Source organism: Palaemon carinicauda, chromosome 6 (genome assembly GCF_036898095.1).
Source record: "Palaemon carinicauda isolate YSFRI2023 chromosome 6, ASM3689809v2, whole genome shotgun sequence".
In the NCBI taxonomy this organism is placed as follows: domain Eukaryota; kingdom Metazoa; phylum Arthropoda; class Malacostraca; order Decapoda; family Palaemonidae; genus Palaemon; species Palaemon carinicauda.
Genome location: NC_090730.1, coordinates 166,838,929 through 166,858,928, shown reverse-complemented (window position 1 = coordinate 166,858,928; position 20,000 = coordinate 166,838,929). Strand labels below are relative to the sequence as shown.

At 41.7% G+C, this 20,000-nt stretch overlaps 3 protein-coding genes across 3 annotated transcripts in view; 1 reads left to right on the top strand and 2 right to left on the bottom strand.

The window, feature by feature from the left end:
- LOC137642275 (putative ferric-chelate reductase 1) overlaps positions 1-20,000 on the top strand; it is a 72,215-nt gene that overhangs the window by 4,155 nt on the left and 48,060 nt on the right. The window lies entirely within an intron of this gene.
- Positions 8,575-19,612, bottom strand: LOC137643335 (golgin subfamily A member 6-like protein 1). The gene is made up of 2 exons (XM_068376170.1): positions 18,659-19,612; positions 8,575-8,667 (listed from the first exon to the last, which is right to left on the bottom strand). The coding sequence occupies exons 1-2, from the start codon at positions 19,610-19,612 to the stop codon at positions 8,575-8,577; spliced, it is 1,047 nt and encodes a 348-aa protein (XP_068232271.1).
- Positions 19,815-20,000, bottom strand: part of LOC137643334 (uncharacterized protein PF3D7_1120000-like) — a 20,916-nt gene continuing 20,730 nt past the window's right edge. Inside the window, exon 2 of the mRNA XM_068376169.1 lies at positions 19,815-20,000. This exon is cut by the window's right edge and continues 74 nt beyond it. Within this exon, the coding sequence (XP_068232270.1) occupies positions 19,815-20,000 (186 nt within the window).

The window sequence follows — 20,000 nt, the reverse complement described above, 5'->3', positions numbered from 1 at the left end:
TAGAAGAGACTCTTTAGCTATGTTAAGCAGCTCTTCTAGGAGAAGGACACTCCAAAATCTAACCTTTGTTCTCTAATCTTGGGTAGTGCCTTAGCCTCTGTACCATGGTCTTCCACTGTTTTGGGTTAGAGTTCTCTTGCTTGAGGGTACACTCGGGCACACTGTTCTATCTTATATCTTATTTCTCTTCCACTTGTTTTGTTAAAGTTTTTATAGTTTATAAAGTGATATTTATTTTAATATTGTTGCTCTTCTTAAAATATATTATTTGTCCTTGTTTCCTTTCCTCACTGAGCTATTTTCCCTGTTGGAGCCCCTGGGCTTATAGCATCCTGCTTTTCCAACTAGGTTTGTAGCTTAGCAAATAATAATAATAATAATAATAATAATAATATAGGTAATGTCGAAAGGATCCCTTGGAAACGGGAATGGTTTCAAACTTTTCAAACTATCCCTCAGAAATTGCTGAGTTGAAAACATCTCTTACAAAAATAGAAATGGTGACAAAGTAGAAATGGAGGTAATATTAGTATTAGTTGTATTACTAGCCAAGCTACGGCCTTAGTTGGAAAAGCAAGATGCTATAAGCCCAAGGGCTCACCAGGACAAAATAGCCCAGTGAGGAGAGGAAATAAGGAAATGAATAAACGAAATGAGAAATAATTAAGAATTAATAAAATATTTAAAAAAAAACAGTAACAACATCAAAACAGATATGTCATTTATAAACCATAAAAAGGACTTATGTCCGCCTGTTCAATATAGAAACATTTCCTGAAAGTTTGAACTTTTGAAATTCTACCCTTTCAACTACCCGATTAGGAAGATCATTCCACAACCTGGTCACAGATGGAATAAAACTTACAGAATACTGTGTAATTGTCGTCCTTAGATACACAATTATATAATGAAATTGTGGATAAAATGCTACATTAAACCCCTTATGGCTTGCCTGAGGGTACACTCGGACACACTATTTTATCTAATTTCTCTTCCTCTTTGTTTTGTTGAAGTTTTTATAGTTCATGTAGGTATTTTTTATTTTAATGTTGTTACTGTTCTTAAAATATATTTTTCCTTATTTCCTTTCCTCACTGGGTTATTTTCCCTGTTGGAGCCCCCGGTCTTATAGTATCCTGATTTTCCAACTAGGGTTGTAGCTTAGCAAGTAATGATAATAATAATGGCAGAGGCAAGGGACACTGGCAATGCCCTAGCAGGACAATGGCTTAAAGACTGACCGTATAATCATATGATCAGCGCTCAAGCTCCCTCTATACCCAATCTAGAACCAGGGAGGGCCAGGCAATAGCTATTATGGACTCAGCAGGTAGACTTATAGGCTCCCCCATACCCCTATCCTTAGCTTACAAGGATGGCGAGGTTGTAGAAATTACAGAAAAAACCATCGAGCTTGAGTGGGTCTCGAACCCCAGTCCAGCAGTTCGCCAAAAGGCTATTATTATTATTATTATTATTATTATTATTATTATTATCATCCAAGCTACAACCCTAGTTGGAAAAGCAAGATGCTATAAGCCCAGGGGCCCCAATAGGAAAAAATAGCCCAGTGAGGAAAGGAAATAAGTAAATAAATAAATGAAGAGAACAAATTAACAATAAATCATTCTAAAAAAAGCAACAACGTCAAAACAGATAGGTCATATATAAACTATTAACAACGTTAAAAACAAATATGTCATATATAAACTATAAAAAAAGACTCATGTCGACCGTATGTTATCCTTCACTATGAACTCTGGCTTCCACCTTCGCACAAAACATGTAGAAAACATACTTTGGATTGTGCAAGGTTAGTTCTGTAGTGTGATTCACCTCTCTCTCCAACCGTAGATATAATGTGTGTAATCTTCCATCCGTAAGCAGTCATGAATGTCCTCCACTCATGCACTCCACTTCCCCCTCCTCAAGGTCTTGCTTTGGCAAAACGTCGAACTTGAGAAATCGTGATTATTATTATTATTATTATTATTATTATTGAATGCTAAGCTACAACCCTAGTTGGAAAAGCAGGATGCCATAAGCCCAGGGGCCCCAACAGGGAAAATAGCCCAGTGAGGAAAGGAAACGAGGAAAAATAAAATATCTTAAGAATAATAGCATTAGAATAAATATTTCTTATATAAACTATAAAAATCTTGACAAAATAAGAGGAAGAGAAACTAGATAGAATAGTGTGCCCGAGTGTACCCTTAAGCAAGAGAACTCTAACCCAAGACAGTGGAAGACCATGGTACAGAGGCTATGGCACTACCCAAAACTAGAGAACAATGGTTTGATTTTGGAGTGTCCTTCTCCTAGAAGAGCTGCTTACCATAGCTAAAGAGTCTCTTCTACCCTTACCATGAGGAAAGTGGCCACTGAACAATTACAGGCAGTAGTTAACCCCTTCGGTGAAGAGGAATTATTTGGTAGTCTCAGTGTTGTCAGGTGTATGAGGACAGACGAGAATCTGTAAAGAATAGGCCAGACTATTCGGTGTCTTTGTAGGCATAGGGAAAGAACCGTAACCAGAGAGAAGGATCCAATGTAGTACTGTCTGGCAAGTCAAAGGACCCCATAACTCTCAAGCGGCAGTATCTCAACGGGCGGCTGGTGCCTTGGCTAACCTATTACCTATGGTCCGCTATGAATTTAATTACTCAGTTTTCATGATGCAAGTTATAGGAGGGTCATCAACAGTATGTTGAACCCTCTACAAAAACAACACTACTCACATGATCGAGTGATTTTCTCCTACATTTTCTAGGTTTTTACTTCCTCCTTTTTCAAATAAAAACTAAGAATAAAAAGAGAAATGGATAAATAACTTAACTACAGATTCGAGAAGGAATAAAGTAGTGTTGCACATGCCATCTTTTTACTTCAACAGATATCAAAATTAATTTCAGAGTCAACTAGACTACAAGTTCATTCTACTCTCTATCGGTCTCCGATTAATGTGAATATGTTTTTCATAATAATTGTTAGTAATTCAACGCCAAAGAATGAGCTCGTTCTTATTTCTGTTCCCCTTTTCTTTGAAGTTTTTATAATTTATATGTGAACGATCTATTTTAATGTTGTTACTGATCTTAAGATCATCATCATCATCATCATCTCCTCCTACGCCTATTGATGCAAAGGGCCTTGGTTAGATTTCGTCAGTCGACTCTATCTTGAGCTTTTAATTCAATACTAATTATTAATTATACATTACTTCTTTTGTAATTCATTTGTTTCTATTCCTCACTGGGCTGTTTTACCCTTGGATCGCAGCTTCCCTATCAGAGTGTTTACATACATAATCTCGGATTCTAAAACATCCCTTGAAGAGATATTAGGTTGAAACCTTCTGTGAAGAAGATAGACTTAAAAAAATTGAAAACCTCTCTTGGAAAAGGGGTGAGGTTAAAATCTGTGGTTAAAGTACCACCCCCTAATTTTCCCTTCAAAATAATCAACAATTTTTTTCTCTCTATTGCTAACCTTTGTAACTTGACGCTTACTTCCATTTTTTCATAACTGATATAACCCTTCAGCCTATAAGGGTGAAGTCACTGGCAGCAAGGTGACGGATTGGGTTTAAGGCGATGGACAAACTGTCTCTTTGGCTTTTACTCCTGATGCCTGGCGGTTGATCTTATACTGGAATTAGTATGCACCGGAAAGGGTCACTTGCCTCAGATAGGCACTGCGCATCACAAGGAACTGGCTATCCTTTGAGGTAGCTAGCCAGTGAATCCTCTCGAGGGCTTTTGCGTCAGTAGGCGTAGGAGAAGATGATGATGATGAATCCCATCCTTTTTAATTTCTCCTTTTTTTTTTTTTTTTTTGAGAAAATGGAGACGAATTATCCTCATGGCTGTATTTGTGAAAGGAAAATATATTTATTTCTATATTGAAAAAGGTACCTGTTTAGGGAAAACCTTTTAAATAAAAAGTATATTATTACGTGTTCTGATTTTTTTATTTGTTGGTTAACATTTTAACCTTATTATTATTATTATTATTATTATTATTATTATTATTATTATTATTGATAATAATAATAATAATAATAATAATAATGATAATAATAACAACATCTTAACCATGTATTTGCATATTATTATTATTATTATTATCATTATTATTATTGTTAATAATAATAATAATAATAATAATGATAATAACAACAACATTTTAACCATGTATTTGCATATTATTATGATTAATATTATCATTATCATTATCAACATTATTATTATTATTATTATTATTATTATTATTTTTGTTTTTATTATTATTATTATTATTATTATTATTTTTGTTTTTATTATTATTATTATTATTATTATTATTATTATTATTATTATTATTAAAAAAATGAATAAAAGGTGGACTAGAAATCATTTCGAAATATTTAATTACGTTTTCCTCCTCTTCACAATACTTGTGCTTGATTGACCAGCGGCCACTGGCCATCAAACTATGCTACCCAAATCACAGGAAATAATTTTCCGCCAAGTGATTTTGTCAGAACATCGATATCCAAATTACTTCAATGATTTTTTTTTTTTTTTTTTTTTTTTTTTTTTTTGTATTCCAGTCGGCCGCCTTCAATGACGCAAGCACTCTAATCGAAGCATGAATTCAAGGACTTTTTTATTATCTTCAAGTAACTCATGCTACTGTTTCTGGTACTTTGATTCAATCTTCCTTCAAGTGAAGACTTCGGCCGGAACTTGATGCTACGTTGGGTTACTTTGCACATTTCTTGGAACATTAGGTCTGGAACAGCCATCCTCAGTGGAGTACAAAGTTTCCGGTTATTTGAGGCTTAGCCTTGCTCTTTTTTCGTTAAACAAGGAGATGAAGTAAAAGTAATATTATAGACTTTTTTCAAGAGACGGTCTGTCATTCATCATCATCATCATCTCCTACGCCTATTGACGCAAAGGACCTCGGTTAGATTTAGATTAATTTAGATTTAGTTATTTATTGTGGAATTTAGTATTGAATTTAGTTATTTACCTGTGGAATTTAGTATTGAATTTAGTGATTTACCTGTGGAATTTAGTATTGAATTTAGTTATTTACCTGTGGAATTTAGTATTGAATTTAGTTATTTACCTGTGGAATTTAGTATTGAATTTAGTTATTTACCTGTGGAATTTAGTATTGAATTTAGTTATTTACCTGTGGAATTTAGTATTGAATTTAGTTATTTACCTGTGGAATTTAGTATTAAATTTAGTTATTTACCTGTGGAATTTAATATTGAATTTAGATATTTCATTTTGAAATTGGAAAGTATGATGAATTTTCCTCATTTTGTCGAAAACTTGAATAAAAAATGGAATTTAACAGTAACATTCCCAGTTCAGAATGGCTGTCATTCATCATCATCTCCTTCTATGCATATTGACCTAAAGGGCCTCGGTTAGATTTCGCCAGTCATCTCAATCTTGTGCTTTTAAATCAATACTTCTCCAATCGTCCTCTCCTACTTCACGCTTCATAGTCCTCAGCCATTTAGGTATGGGTCTTCCAACTCTTCTAGTGTCTTGTGGAGCCCAGTTGAAAGTTTAGTGAACTAATCTCTCTTGGGGAGTGCGAAGAGCATGACCAAACCATCTCCATCTGCCCCTCACCATGATCTCATCCATATATGGCACTCGATTAATCTCTCTTATGCTTTCATTTCTAATCATGTCCTGCCATTTAACTCCCAATATTCTTCCGGGGGCTTTGTTCTCATTTCTACAAAATCTGTTGAATATTGTTTCAATATCCTACCACGACTCAATTCCATACAGTAACACTGATCTCACTAAACTGATATATAGCCTGATTTTTATGTGTAATTTCAGGCGATTTTATTTTCAAATTTTATCTAACCTAGCCATTGTCTGATTTCCTTTTTTCAATCTTTCATTAAATTCCAATTCTAAAGACCCTGTATTAGAGATCATCGTTCCTAAATATTTAAATGATTCTACCTCATTAATCTTTTCTCCCTCCAATGATATTTCATCTTCCATTGCATATTCCGTTCTCATCATCTGTCTTTCTTCTATTTATCGTGAGCCCAACCTCCTGAGATATTTCACGCATTCTGGTAAGCAAGCATTGCAAATCCTGTGGTGTTCTGCTAATAAGGACAACGTCATCAGCATACTTTAGGTCAGCCAAATTCCTATTACAAATTCAATCCAAACCCTCTCCACCATCTCCAAGTTTTGTAAGCATTACAAAAATCCATGAGGAGGATAAACAACATAGGTGACAACACACCCTTGGAGTACTCCACTGTTCACTGGAAATTCATTTGATAGACTCAACTAACCCTAACTTTGCACTTACTATGCTCATGAAGAGAGTTAATCAAATTTACATATTTAAGAGGAACTCCATAATAATGCAGGAATCTCCATAAAATTGGCCAGTGCACACTATCAAAGGCTTTTTCATAATCCACAAATGCCGTCAATAGTGGATTCCTATCATTATAATGTTACTATAGTCGCTGCAAAGATTGCAGACTAAATAAGCCCCACCCCTTGATGACATAGCCAATCACGTTGTCTCCCACGTTAGGAGCGGGCCGCTGTTAACTCTGGGGACAACTTGATTGGCTATGACGTAATCAGGGGGTGGGGCTTATTTCACCCGGAATATCTGCTTTTACATTTCAGCGATCGAGATAAAAGCATTGTTACCTTTATGCATAAGATAGAATCAAACGGAATTTTTTTAACACAACCTCTCTCTCTCTCTCTCCTCTCTCTCTCTCTCTCTCTCTCTCTCTCTCTCTCTCTCTCTCTCTCTCTCTCTCTCTCTCCTGCTAAGTAGGAATTCTCTCCTTTTTTAAGTGTTTATGAAAATGATCTTCCTAATCAGGAAGTTGAACCGGTGGAACCTCAAAAGTTCAAACTAGCAGCTATTGTTTTTTTGTTGAACATGCTGACACAAATATCTTTTTATAGTTTATGTATGAAATGTCTATATTAATATTCTTACTCTTCTTAAGATATTTTAATTGTTATTACTTCTCTTGTAGTTTATTCATTAACTTATTTCCTTTCCTTCTTCCTCTTCTTCTTCTTTGTCTGCATCTTTTCCCACTTTTATGTGGGGTCGATGTTTCTGGCCAGCGTTCTCCATCTACCTCTGTCCCACACTTCATCACCGGTTAATCCCTTTGATCGAAGGTCATCCTTGATACAGCCCATCCACCTTCGCTTTGGTCTCCCTCTCCTTCTCGTTCACTGTACCTCCATTTCCATCACTCTCCTCCCAATATACTGTTTATCTCTTCTCATGACTTATTTCCTTTCCTCACAGGGCTATTTTCCCCTGTTGGAGCCCTTGGACAGGTCCCCGCCCTCCACAATTTTACACAGGAATCCATTCTTAACGTCTGCTAAGTAAGGAATTCTCTCCCTCCTTTTGTGTCCCTGGAAACAGGTCTGTTGCTTATTTTAGGCTGACGCTCAACTGTTTTCAGTTAGGTGTTGGCGGAGTGAGAGCTCTGGGTAGAAAGTTAACATACTCTGGTAACTTTTCCACCTTTTTGGGAGCGTTACGTTTCTTCGATATTGATTTTACTTCCATTTTAGACTATTTTGATTGTTTTAAAGATTGTTTTAAAACCGTATTTGAGAGTAAACTTACTCCGCTGTAAACCTTTGTTAACTTAACTATTCATCCAAGTTTATAAATCTCATCTATTCGACATTTCAAATATTTTGTTAGGTAATAATAATTGAAAATGAATAGCCGATATTTTAAAATGGGTTAGTTTCTATCAAGTAATGAAATTGATAAAGAGAAAGATGAAGAGATTAATAGATTATCATGAAACGCGAAAATAGATAGCAGAAAACCAGTGATTAAGATGACGAAATGTAACTACAGTCAAATGAGAGTCTGAATAAACACAAGAAGACTTAGCGAACAGTAGCACATTTCGTGACCATTCTAAGGTCAAGTTGACACCAAGGACTCTGTAGACCTTGGAAAATGCTACAATGGAAGAGACCTTGACACCAAGGACTCTGTAGACCTTGCTTAACGCCACAATGGAAGAGTCCCAGTCAGTGAACGTCACAGAAGTCATACAAGGAGAGGTATTGAAACCGTGGCTACCGCTAATTCTGGTGACTACAAGAAATACTGGTCTGAGTGGTAATAACGTCCCTGACTGGTGATTTCCAGACTGTGGTTAGAGTCTCGCTCAAACTCGTTCGTTTCTTTGGTCGCTACCTCACCATCCTTGTGAGCTAAGGATGGGGGTTTTGGAGGAGCCTATAGGTGTATCTGCTAACTCATTAGAAGCCCTAGCCTGGCCCTCCTTTGTCCTAACTTGGGGGGGGGGGGGGAGAAGGGCTTTGGCGCTGGCCATATGTACAGTATATATGGTCATTGGGCATTGTCCTGTTTGATAGGGCAATGTCACTGTCCCTTGTCTCTGCCATTCATGAGTGGCCTTTAAACCTTTAATCCTTTACTGCTAGTTTCACTGATGCTGTCACTGTTGATGATTATATTTATTGTCCATTCATTTATTCAAGGATATTATTTTTTATATCAGTCTTCTTCTTCTTCTTTTTCTTCTTCTTCTTCTTCTTCTTCTTCTTCTTCTTCTTCTTCTTCTATATGTGGTCGTTGTTTCGAATGAGCCTTTTCCATTTATTAATATCACATTTTTGATACCAATAACCCTAACAAAATATACAATATTAATTTTCTTGTAAGTACTATTTTTTATGGTTTCAAGTATTTTTTTCCCAAATATATTACCATACCTACCATAGAGATAACCTGTCCACTCCCATGATCTAATCATTTAAATTGAGGTTCCATTGCAAAGCTGAACATGTAGTGAAACCTCCTGCGTTCCAAACTCGCGAAACCAGATCCATAAAAGCTGAATAATAATGATTTAAACCAACGCTGAAAACCGTAGTATAATCAGGCGTGTATCCTGTAGGATGCTTGAGCAAGCAGAGAAGGATTTGAAAGAGATACGCAAAGACAAAAAGTCCTTTTAGGATAGGAGGAAAAAAATGGCTCTTCTGTGACTGACTTTTCTTTCTTGTTTTTTTCGTCCAGTTAGTTGAGTTAGATTATGAGATTTGGGGCCGGGGAGACCAATTAGTTTAAGGACTGACTTATTTTCCCTTTTTGTTCTAGTTCTATTTTGTTCTCGTCTATATTTAGATGTTGCAATTTCCCCTTGGAAATTACTGCTTGATTTGCATGTTTGAAGGAGATGGAGAATGTGTGCCCCCCAAAAAATTTTTGTTTTCGAAAGAGATGATGAATTTGTGCCATCAAACATATTTCAAGTTTGTGTTTTATGCAATAAAATTTGATAGAAATTGTGAAGGAAATATGAGTTTGTTTAGACTGGAAATAATCCAGAGGAAATCTTCTCATGAGGTGGAAAATATAAGGATAAATTGAAAAGAAGGCAGCGAATTTAGCAGTTGCTGAAGGGCGCCCTTTTCCATATACTTTATCAGGGGATGTTATTTCCTTAGATTTTTTTTTTAAACTTTTATTCAGCATACAGTAAGGTTTCTAATTTTGTTGATATGAGAAAATAAAACCAATAAGTAATAGAAACTGGATTACCCTTTTTTGTTTATATATATATATATATATATATATATATATATATATATATATGTATATGTATATATACACATATGTATATGTATATATATATATATATATATATATATATATATATATATATATATATAAATATATACATATATATATATATATATATATATATATATATGTGTGTGTGTGTGTGTGTGTATATATATATATACCTATATATATATATATGTGTATATGTATATATATTTACATTTAAAGTCTAAATTTAAATTAAGGTAAAAGAAATCAAGAAATTCATTTAGAAAACTGGAATCTCATTCCAACATCTGTCAAATGTCTCTAGATACAAAGAGAAAAGGCATTTAAAGGTTTAAAGGTCACTCATGATGACAGAGGAAAGAGACAGTGACATTGCCCTATCAAGCAGGACAATGCCCTAGAGAGTGACCATATATATGCATATAATCAGCGCTCAAGCCCCCTCCCCACCCAAAGCTAGGACCAAGGAGGGTCAGGCAATGGCTGCTGATGACTCGGCAGATAGACATGTAGGTTAGCCTCCCCAAACCCCCCATCCTTAGCTCACAAGAATGGTGAGGTTACAGGGATCAAAGAAACTAACGAGCTTGAGCGGTACTCTGGCGTTCAGCAGTCAGGGACGTTACCACATCGGCCATCACAACTCTATATCTGATTTAAGGACTTGGATTCTGAAAACTTCTGAATCTTACTCCAACATCTGTCAAAGGTTTTCAGAAACTGTACAAGTTTCTCAACTTCCAATCTGAAATTATGAAATACGGTCTATCACATAAACCATTCTATGCACTATAGGTTTGCTTGCTGTGAGCGATCAGATGAAAATCTCCCACCATCACCAATCTGCAGTGGCTAGAACATATTGCATAGCTATACTAGTCAGGGTCACCCATACTAGGTTGGTTTGCTGTGAGCGATCAGACGAAAATCTCCCACCATCACCAATCTGCAGATTAATATAAACTTTAGATTCATTTTTATGTATGAGGTTCTACAAAAATTATAATTGAATATTTCAAAAATATATTCTATATAAAACTAAAAATTGGAAATTTAAACTATTACAAATTTCAAAAATCCCTAGATTAAAAAGAGGATAATTGTTGTTTATTTATTATACACACACTTACACATATGCATACACATTTAGACACATAAGCAGGCACATACACCACCACAGATATCATCCATATTGCTTTTATCTTGAAGGGAGTGTATGACTAGAATCCCATTGAATGTTAAGTGTTGGCCTTTAAATGGCGATGCTTACAGCTCCATCTATCATGAGCTGGCCTTCGTTCCTCTCCTTCTGAACAATGTGTGTTCCATCAAATCATTCTGTATGAGAGGGTTTCTCGTCATGGATATCAATATAATGTTCATTTATTGACCCCCGATTTCTGCTGGCTTGCGTACATCAGGGTGTCGTGATTCACATATTTCCTCTGGGTAAACCAACACTATATTGATGTCCACGACCAGAAACCCTCTCATACGGAATGATTTGATGGAACACACATTGTTCAGAAGGAGAGGAACGAAGGCCAGCTCATGATAGATGGAGCTGTAAGCATCGCCATTTGAAGGCCAACACTTAACCATCAATGGGATTCTAATTATACACTCCCTTCTACCAGAAAGCCATGTGTGTGTGAATATGTCATATATATATATATATATATATATATATATATATATATATGTATATATATATATATATATATATATATATGTATATATATATATATATATATATATATATATATATATATATATATATATTAAATATATAAAAATTAATCAATTCATACATACCACTTCCCAAGGGACATACATAAGGGTTTCGCTCTGACCAAAGAGCTCATCAGGTGGGTTTTGCCCACATCCATTATGGCAGGCTTGGTTCCCACGACCCTTTCTTCCTTCCCTCTTTTTTTTTATTTCCTTTTAATCTCAACTCATAATTCATCAGTACTTCATAAATGTATTATGATAATTCATGACTTATATTTGAGTCGGAAGAATAAGCGAAGCAATTTGAAACCTACTTCAGTTTTCTGGGCATTGAACTTACGGGTTTTTCCGCCGCGCCAGAGGTTGCCCTTCCTTCTGAAATAGCTTTCGGCCAACTTCCCTCACTACAGCTAGCCTATTAGGGGTCAGTCATGACTTGTATTTGAGTTAGATTACATAGAGAAGCAATTTGAAACCTACTTCAGTTTTGTGGGCATTGAACTTACGGGTTTTTCCGCCGCGCCAGAGGTTGCCCTTCTTACTAAAATAGCTTTCGACAAACTTCCCTCACTACAGCTAGCCTATCATGATCAGTCATGACTTGTATTTTTAGTTGGATTACTTAGAGAAGCTATTTGAAACCTACTTCAGTTTTCTGGGCATTGAACTTACGGGTTTTTCCGCCGCGCCAGAGGTTGCCCTTCCTACTGAAATAGCTTTTGGCCAACTTCCCTCACTACAGCTAGCCTAATAGGGGTCAGTCATGACTTGTATTTGAGTTGGATTACTTAGAGAAGCAATTTGAAACCTACTTCAGTTTTCTGGGCATCGAACTTACGGGTTTTTCCGCCGCGCCAGAGGTTGCCCTTCCTACTGAAATAGCTTTTGGCCAACTTCCCTCACTACAGCTAGCCTATTAAGATCAGTCATGACGTGTATTTGAGTTGGATTACTTAGAGAAGCAATTTGAAACCTACTTCAGTTTTCTGGGCATTGAACTTACGGGTTTTTCCGCCGCGCCAGAGGTTGCCCTTCGTACTGAAATAGCTTTCGGCCAACTTCCCTCACTACAGCTAGCCTATTAAGATCAGTCATGACTTGTATTTGAGTTGGATTACATAGAGAAGCAATTTGAAACCTACTTCAGTTTTCTGGGCATTGAACTTACGGGTTTTTCCGCCGCGCCAGAGGTTGCCCTTCCTACTGAAATAGCTTTCGGCAAACTTCCCTCACTACAGCTAGCCTAATAGGGGTCAGTCATGACTTGTATTTGAGTTGGATTACTTAGAGAAGCAATTTGAAACCTACTTCAGTTTTCTGGGCATTGAACTTACGGGTTTTTCCGCCGCGCCAGAGGTTGCCCTTCCTACTGAAATAGCTTTCGGCCAACTTCCCTCACTACAGCTAGCCTATTGAGATCAGTCATGACTTGTATTTGAGTTGGATTACTTAGAGAAGCAATTTGAAACCTACTTCAGTTTTCTGGGCATTGAACTTACGGGTTTTTCCGCCGCGCCAGAGGTTGCCCTTCCTACTGAAATAGCTTTCGGCCAACTTCCCTCACTACAGCTAGCCTATTAAGATCAGTCATGACTTGTATTTGAGTTGGATTACTTAGAGAAGCAATTTGAAACCTACTTCAGTTTTCTGGGCATTGAACTTACGGGTTTTTCCGCCGCGCCAGAGGTTGCCCTTCCTACTGAAATAGCTTTCGACCAACTTCCCTCACTACAGCTAGCCTATTAAGATCAGTCATGACTTGTATTTGAGTTGGATTACTTAGAGAAGCCATTTGAAACCTACTTCAGTTTTCTGGGCATTGAACTTACGGGTTTTTCCGCCGCGCCAGAGGTTGCCCTTCCTACTGAAATAGCTTTTGGCCAACTTCCCTCACTACAGCTAGCCTATTAAGATCAGTCATGACTTGTATTTGAGTTGGATTACTTAGAGAAGCAATTTGAAACCTACTTCAGTTTTCTGGGCATTGAACTTACGGGTTTTTACGCCGCGCCAGAGGTTGCCCTTCTTCCTGAAATAGCTTTCGGCCAACTTCCCTCACTACAGCTAGCCTATTAAGATCAGTCATGACTTGTATTTGAGTTGGATTACATAGAGAAGCTATTTGAAACCTACTTCAGTTTTCTGGGCATTGAACTTACGGGTTTTTCCGCCGCGCCAGAGGTTGCCCTTCCTACTGAAATCGCTTTCGGCCAACTTCCCTCACTACAGCTAGCCTATTAAGATCAGTCATGACTTGTATTTGAGTTGGATTACTTAGAGAAGCAATTTGAAACCTACTTCAGTTTTCTGGGCATTGAACTTACGGGTTTTTCCGCCGCGCCAGAGGTTGCCCTTCTTCCTGAAATAGCTTTCGACAAACTTCCCTCACTACAGCTAGCCTATTAAGATCAGTCATGACTTGTATTTGAGTTGGATTACTTAGAGAAGCAATTTGAAACCTACTTCAGTTTTCTGGGCATTGAACTTACGGGTTTTTCCGCCGCGCCAGAGGTTGCCTTTCGTGCTGAAATAGATTTCGGCCAACATCCCTCACTCCAGCTAGCCTATTAGTAGTCAGTCATGACTGATGACATTTGAAATTCAGTGGTGAAGCCAAGGGCCATTGTTTTGCCAGGCGGTGAAGCCAAGCGTCATATTTAGGCTAGGCGGTGAAGCCAAGCGCCATTATTGTGCCGGGCGGTAAAGCCAAGCGGGCCAGGCGGTGAAGCCAAGCGCCATTTTAAGCCGGGCGGTGAAGCCAAGCGGGCCATTATTGTAAGCCGGGCGGTGAAGCCAAGCGGGCCAGGCGGTGAAGCCGAGCGCCATTGTAAGCCGGGCGGTGAAGCCAAGCGGGCCAGGCGGTGAAGCCGAGCGCCATTGTAAGCCGGGCGGTGAAGCCAAGCGGGCCAGGCGGTGAAGCCGAGCGCCATTGTAAGCCGGGCGGTGAAGCCAAGCGGGCCAGGCGGTGAAGCCGAGCGCCATTGTAAGCCGGCCGGTGAAGCCAAGCAGGCCAGGCGGTGAAGCCAAGCGCCATTGTAAGCCGAGCGGTGAAGCCAAGCGCCATTGTTGGGCTGGGCGATGAAGCCAAGCACCATTGTAAGCCGGGCGATGAAGCCAAGCGCCGTTGTAAGCCGGGCAGTGAAGCCAAGCGGGCCAGGCAGTGAAGCCAAGCACCATTGTAAGCCGGGCGGTGAAGCCAAGCGCCATTGTAAGCCAGGCGGTGAAGCCAAGAGGGCCAGGCGGTGAAGCCAAGAGTGCCAGGCGGTGAAGCCAAGCGCCATTGTAAGCCGGGCGGTGAAGCCAAGCGCCATTGTTGGGCCGGGCGGTGAAGCCAAGCTCCATTGTAAGCCGGGCGGTGATGCCAAGCGGGCCAGGCAGTGAAGCCAAGCGCCATTGTAAGCCAGGTGGTGAAGCCAAGCGGGCCAGGCAGTGAAGCCAAGCGCCATTGTAAGCCGGGCGATGAAGCCAAGCTGGCCAGGCGGTGAAGCCAAGAGCCATTGTAAGCCGGGCGGTAAAGCCAAGCGGGCCAGGCGGTGAAGCCAAGAGCCATTGTAAGCCGGGCGGTAAAGCCAAGCGGGCCAGGCGGTGAAGCCAAGCGCCATATTAAGCCGGGCGGTGAAGCCAAGCGGGCCAGGCGGTGAAGCCAAGCGCCATTGTAAGCCGGGCGGTGAAGCCAAGCTGGCCAGGCGGTGAAGCCAAGAGCCATTGTAAGCCGGGCAGTAAAGCCAAGCGGGCCAGGCGGTGAAGCCAAGCGCCATTGTAAGCCGGGCGGTAAAGCCAAGCTGGCCGGGCGGTGAAGCCAAGCGCCATTGTAAGCCGGGCGGTAAAGCCAAGCGGGCCGGGCGGTGAAGCCAAGCGCCATTGTAAGCCGGGCGGTAAAGCCAAGCGGGCCGGGCGGTGAAGCCAAGAGCCATTGTAAGCCGGGCGGTAAAGCCAAGCGGGCCGGGCGGTGAAGCCAAGCGCCATTGTAAGCCGGGCGGTGAAGCCAAGCGCCATTTTTGGGCCGGGCGGTGAAGCCAAGCTCCATTTTAAGCCGGGCGGTGATGCCAAGCGGGCCAGGCGGTGAAGCCAAGCGCCATTGTAAGCCGGGCGGTGAAGCCAAGCTGGCCAGGCGGTGAAGCCAAGAGCCATTGTAAGCCGGGCGGTAAAGCCAAGCGGGCCAGGCGGTGAAGCCAAGCGCCATTGTAAGCCGGGCGGTAAAGCCAAGCGGGCCAGGTGGTGAAGCCAAGAGCCATTGTAAGCCGGGCGGTGAAGCCAAGCTGGCCAGGCAGTGAAGCCAAGAGCCATTGTAAGCCGGGCGGTAAAGCCAAGCGGGCCAGGTGGTGAAGCCAAGAGCCATTGTAAGCCGGGCGGTGAAGCCAAGCTGGCCAGGCGGTGAAGCCAAGCGCCATTGTAAGCCGGGCGGTAAAGCCAAGCGGGCCAGGTGGTGAAGCCAAGAGCCATTGTAAGCCGGGCGGTGAAGCCAAGCTGGCCAGGCGGTGAAGCCAAGCTGGCCAGGCGGTGAAGCCAAGCGCCATTGTAAGCCGGGCGGTGAAGCCAAGCTGGCCAGGCGGTGAAGCCAAGAGCCATTGTAAGCCGGGCGGTAAAGCCAAGCGGGCCAGGCGGTGAAGCCAAGCGCCATTGTAAGCCGGGCGGTAAAGCCAAGCGGGCCAGGCGGTGAAGCCAAGCGCCATTGTAAGCCGGGCGGTAAAGCCAAGCGGGCCAGGCGGTGAAGCCAAGCGCCATTGTAAGCCGGGCGGTAAAGCCAAGCGGGCCAGGCGGTGAATCCAAGCGCCATTGTAAGCCGGGCGGTAAAGCCAAGCGGGCCAGGCGGTGAACCCAAGAGCCATTGTAAGCCGGGCGGTAAAGCCAAGCGGCCCAGGCGGTGAAGCCAAGCGCCATTGTAAGCCGGGCGGTGAAGCCAAGCGCCATTGTTGGGCCGGGCGGTGAAGCCAAGCTCCATTGTAAGCCGGGCGGTGATGCCAAGCGGGCCAGGCGGTGAAGCCAAGCGCCATTGTAAGCCGGGCGGTGAAGCCAAGCGGGCCAGGCGGTGAAGCCAAGCGCCATTGTAAGCCGGGCGGTGAAGCCAAGCTGGCCAGGCGGTGAAGCCAAGAGCCATTGTAAGCCGGGCGGTAAAGCCAAGCGGGCCAGGCGGTGAAGCCAAGAGCCATTGTAAGCCGGGCGGTAAAGCCAAGCGCCATTGTTGGGCCGGGCGATGAAGCCAAGCGCCATTGTAAGCCGGGCGGTGAAGCCAAGCGCCATTGTAAGCCGGGCGGTGAAGCCAAGCTGGCCATGCAGTGAAGCCAAGTGCCATTGTAAGCCGGGTGGTGAAGCCAAGCGGGCCAGGCGGTGAAGCCAAGCACCATTTTAAGCCGGGCGGTGAAGCCAAGCGCCATTGTAAGCCGGGCGGTGAAGCCAAGCGGGCCAGGCGGTGAAGCCAAGCGGGCCAGGCGGTGAAGCCAAGCGGGCCAGGCGGTGAAGCCAAGTGCCATTGTTGGGCCGGGCGGTGAAGCCAAGCGCCATTGTTATGTTGGTAGGTAAAGCCAAGCGGGCCAGGCAGTGAAGCCAAGCGCCATTGTTGTACCGGGCGATGAAGCCAAGTGCCATTGTAAGCCGGGCGATGAAGCCAAGCGCCATTGTAAGCTGGGCGGTGAAGCCAAGCGGGCCAGGCGGTGAAGCCAAGCGCCATTTTAAGCCGGGCGATGAAGCCAAGCGCTATTGTTGGGCCGGGCAGTGAAGCCAAGTGGGCCAGGTGGTGAAGCCAAGCGCCATTTTAGGCCAGGCGGTGAAGCCAAGCGTCATTTTTGGGCCGGTCGGCGAAGCCAAGTGCGCAGTACGGTGAAGCCAAGCATCAATTTTTGGCCGGTTGGTGAAGCCAAGCATCATTTTACCCACTCAAACAAGACACGCTCATTCATCATTATCAGAGTTTCTTCACCTGCATAGCCAGTCCTTAAGCCTAAAAAAAAGACCTTAAACCTAAAAAAATACCTTAAGCCTAAAAAGAAACCTTAAGCCTAAAAAAAAAACCTTAAGCCTAAAAAAAAAAACCTTAAACCTAAAAAAAAAAGAAGAAAAAGAAGATACTATTCCTTTCATAAAATTGTGAGGGCATCAACTCGCCAATTGTAAGGACCAAAACTTACTCTGCTCATCCCAGTTCTTCAACCTTCATCAGCAGCCATTTGATATCAGAACACCTTTCCAGACTGACCTGCTCCGAAGAAGCGCAGCTTACTTCACTAGCTGATTATCTTGGTCCAACCTTTAAGGACAAGACTGCCTACTAGAAGAAGCCTGGGGTTTCTTCCCTCAGTAGGCCATTGTCCTCCAGGTTATTCCAAGAATTGTAATTCAAGCTGGATAGTAAGCCTTGTATCCTCCAAGCTGGTCAGTCCTTCCAAGTATCCTCCCTCTAGCTGTCTGTCAGTCAGTCAGTTTAAAGATCCGGGGGGGGGGATCTCCCTCCTGTGGATTTGGTATCTCGAACTTGTCCTGATTGGATTGAGTACAATTATCTGAAGGTTTGGTCCTGGCAAAACTCGGCTGAATCTCCTTACCCTCACAAAATAAACTGAAATTAAACTTTAATGGAAAAAAAATATTCTCATGTTTAAAACTTTTTTTTTTTTTTTTTTTTTTTTTTTTTTTTTTTTTTTTTTTTTTTTTTTTATCCATTTGCTGATCAAAGTACTTAAGTGCCGGTGAGACTCCTCAGAAGCCATTCGATATGATCAGCTGCTAACTGAACCTGCTTAACAGTACCACTGATGGTGATTGAATGACTATATTCGTGCCTTTGTGGCATATCTATTAAGCTGACTCCACTGTGGCGGGTGATTTCCATCAGCGTCCTTCCTTCCACTCCATATATGGCTCTGTGGAACCTCCTGGGCACATGCAAGTCGACAGTCACGTACCTGTTGAGGCCAGAGTCCCATGTGGTGGTCACTCTAACCTTTTCACCTTGGAAGGTGATGTGACTACTGTCGGATGAGGAGATGGCCCTTTTGGGCTTCTCGGGTTCCAGGTCAAACACGATAAGTTTTCGTGTAGTTTTTTTAATCTTTTCTTCCTTCTCCTCCTCCTCCTTCTCCTCCTCCTCCTTCTCCTCCTCCTCCTTCTCCTCCTCCTCCTCCTCCTCCTCTTCCTTCTCCTCCTCCTCCTTCTCCTCCTTCTCCTCCTCCTCCTTCTCCTCGTCCGTGGAAATTTCCTTTTTGAGCTGCTCTTCCTGGCTCTTGTTGGTGCCATGGAGAGCGCCTTTTGAGGCTAGTAGCCAGCCAAGCACCTGACCCACACCAGATGCCCCTTCAACTTCCTCCTTCTCAGCCTTACGTCCGTTGGTATCCTGGTCCTGTGCCTCGACTACTTTCTCCTCACTTTTATTGTCTCTGTCATCCTTTTGGACATCCTTCTGAACATCCTTAATATCCATTTTTAAACTTGTCTTGTTAAGTCTCAGTTTCGTCATTCGATGTCTGTTTTCTTCTTTCGTCTTATCTCCCTCTTCAAGTTCCTCCTTGAGTGAAGGGATGATCTCATTTGCCGCAAGCAGGTCGTCCTTGAGACCAACATTTTTTTCAGATTTGAATGTTTCCAGTTCTTGACTCAATAGGATGTTTTTTTGCTCCAAGTCATTCAATTTCAAATTTTCTTTTTTGTAATTTTCTAACTCTTGTAAAATTCCTTTGTAGCGCTCATTCCTGAGGAGATCATTTATTTTTGCCTCATTGAGGCTTTCTTCCAATTCCTGCTTCTGTTCTGAAATCTGCTTTATTACTTCCATTTTCTTTTCAGTGAATATTTCCAGTTTCCTTTTGTTCTGACGAACTTTATCCAATTTTTCTTTGATTTTAATATTTTCTTTTTCTTTCTCCATTAATTCATTCTTATATTGTTCCAGGAGAACTTCTTGATTGCAGATTTCCTTTTTTAGATGTTCGTTTGTGCGGTCTAGGTCGTCATTCTTTGTCGTCAAATTTTCCATATCGATTTGGTTATCGATTTGAAGACTTCCGATGATGTTACTGAGATGCTGATTCTCTGCTCTCAGCTCTTCATTCTCCTCTAAGAATTTTGATTGTTCTTCCTTTCTTAGACTGATCTCGGCAAAAGCTGCCTCCAGTTGTTTTTCTAGGAAACCGATGCGTTCCTCAAATGTCTTTTGGACATTCTCCTTCTTCTTCAGCTCTTCTCTTTTCTGATTTTCCTCTGGGGGCCCTCCTTCCACCTTCTCCTCCATCCCGCCCTCAGAGTTGAAGGGGTCCTTAGACCTCATCCAAGAGGTCATCCTATATATTAAGGATCCTTCCTTTTGTGGTTCTGTGAAAACCACACCGCCAAGTGTCCTCTTAACTTGAAGATGGCCAGTAGTAAACTGGGACATCTTGCCAATTCCTCCTTGTTGGATTCTGCCTGAAATGTTGAATGCTCCTACAAAACTTTTATTCATTTTGATTTGCTTTCAAAAATCTATATGATAGATGACTAGATTCGTCTTCTTTTGTCAGGTATAATATTGAAAACTTAAAATTTCCTTCAAACGACTCTCGGAGACCCTTTGTGATTCGGAATTCTCTTGGAGACTCAACGGAGACAAGAACAATTCCTGAAGACTCTGGAGACAATTT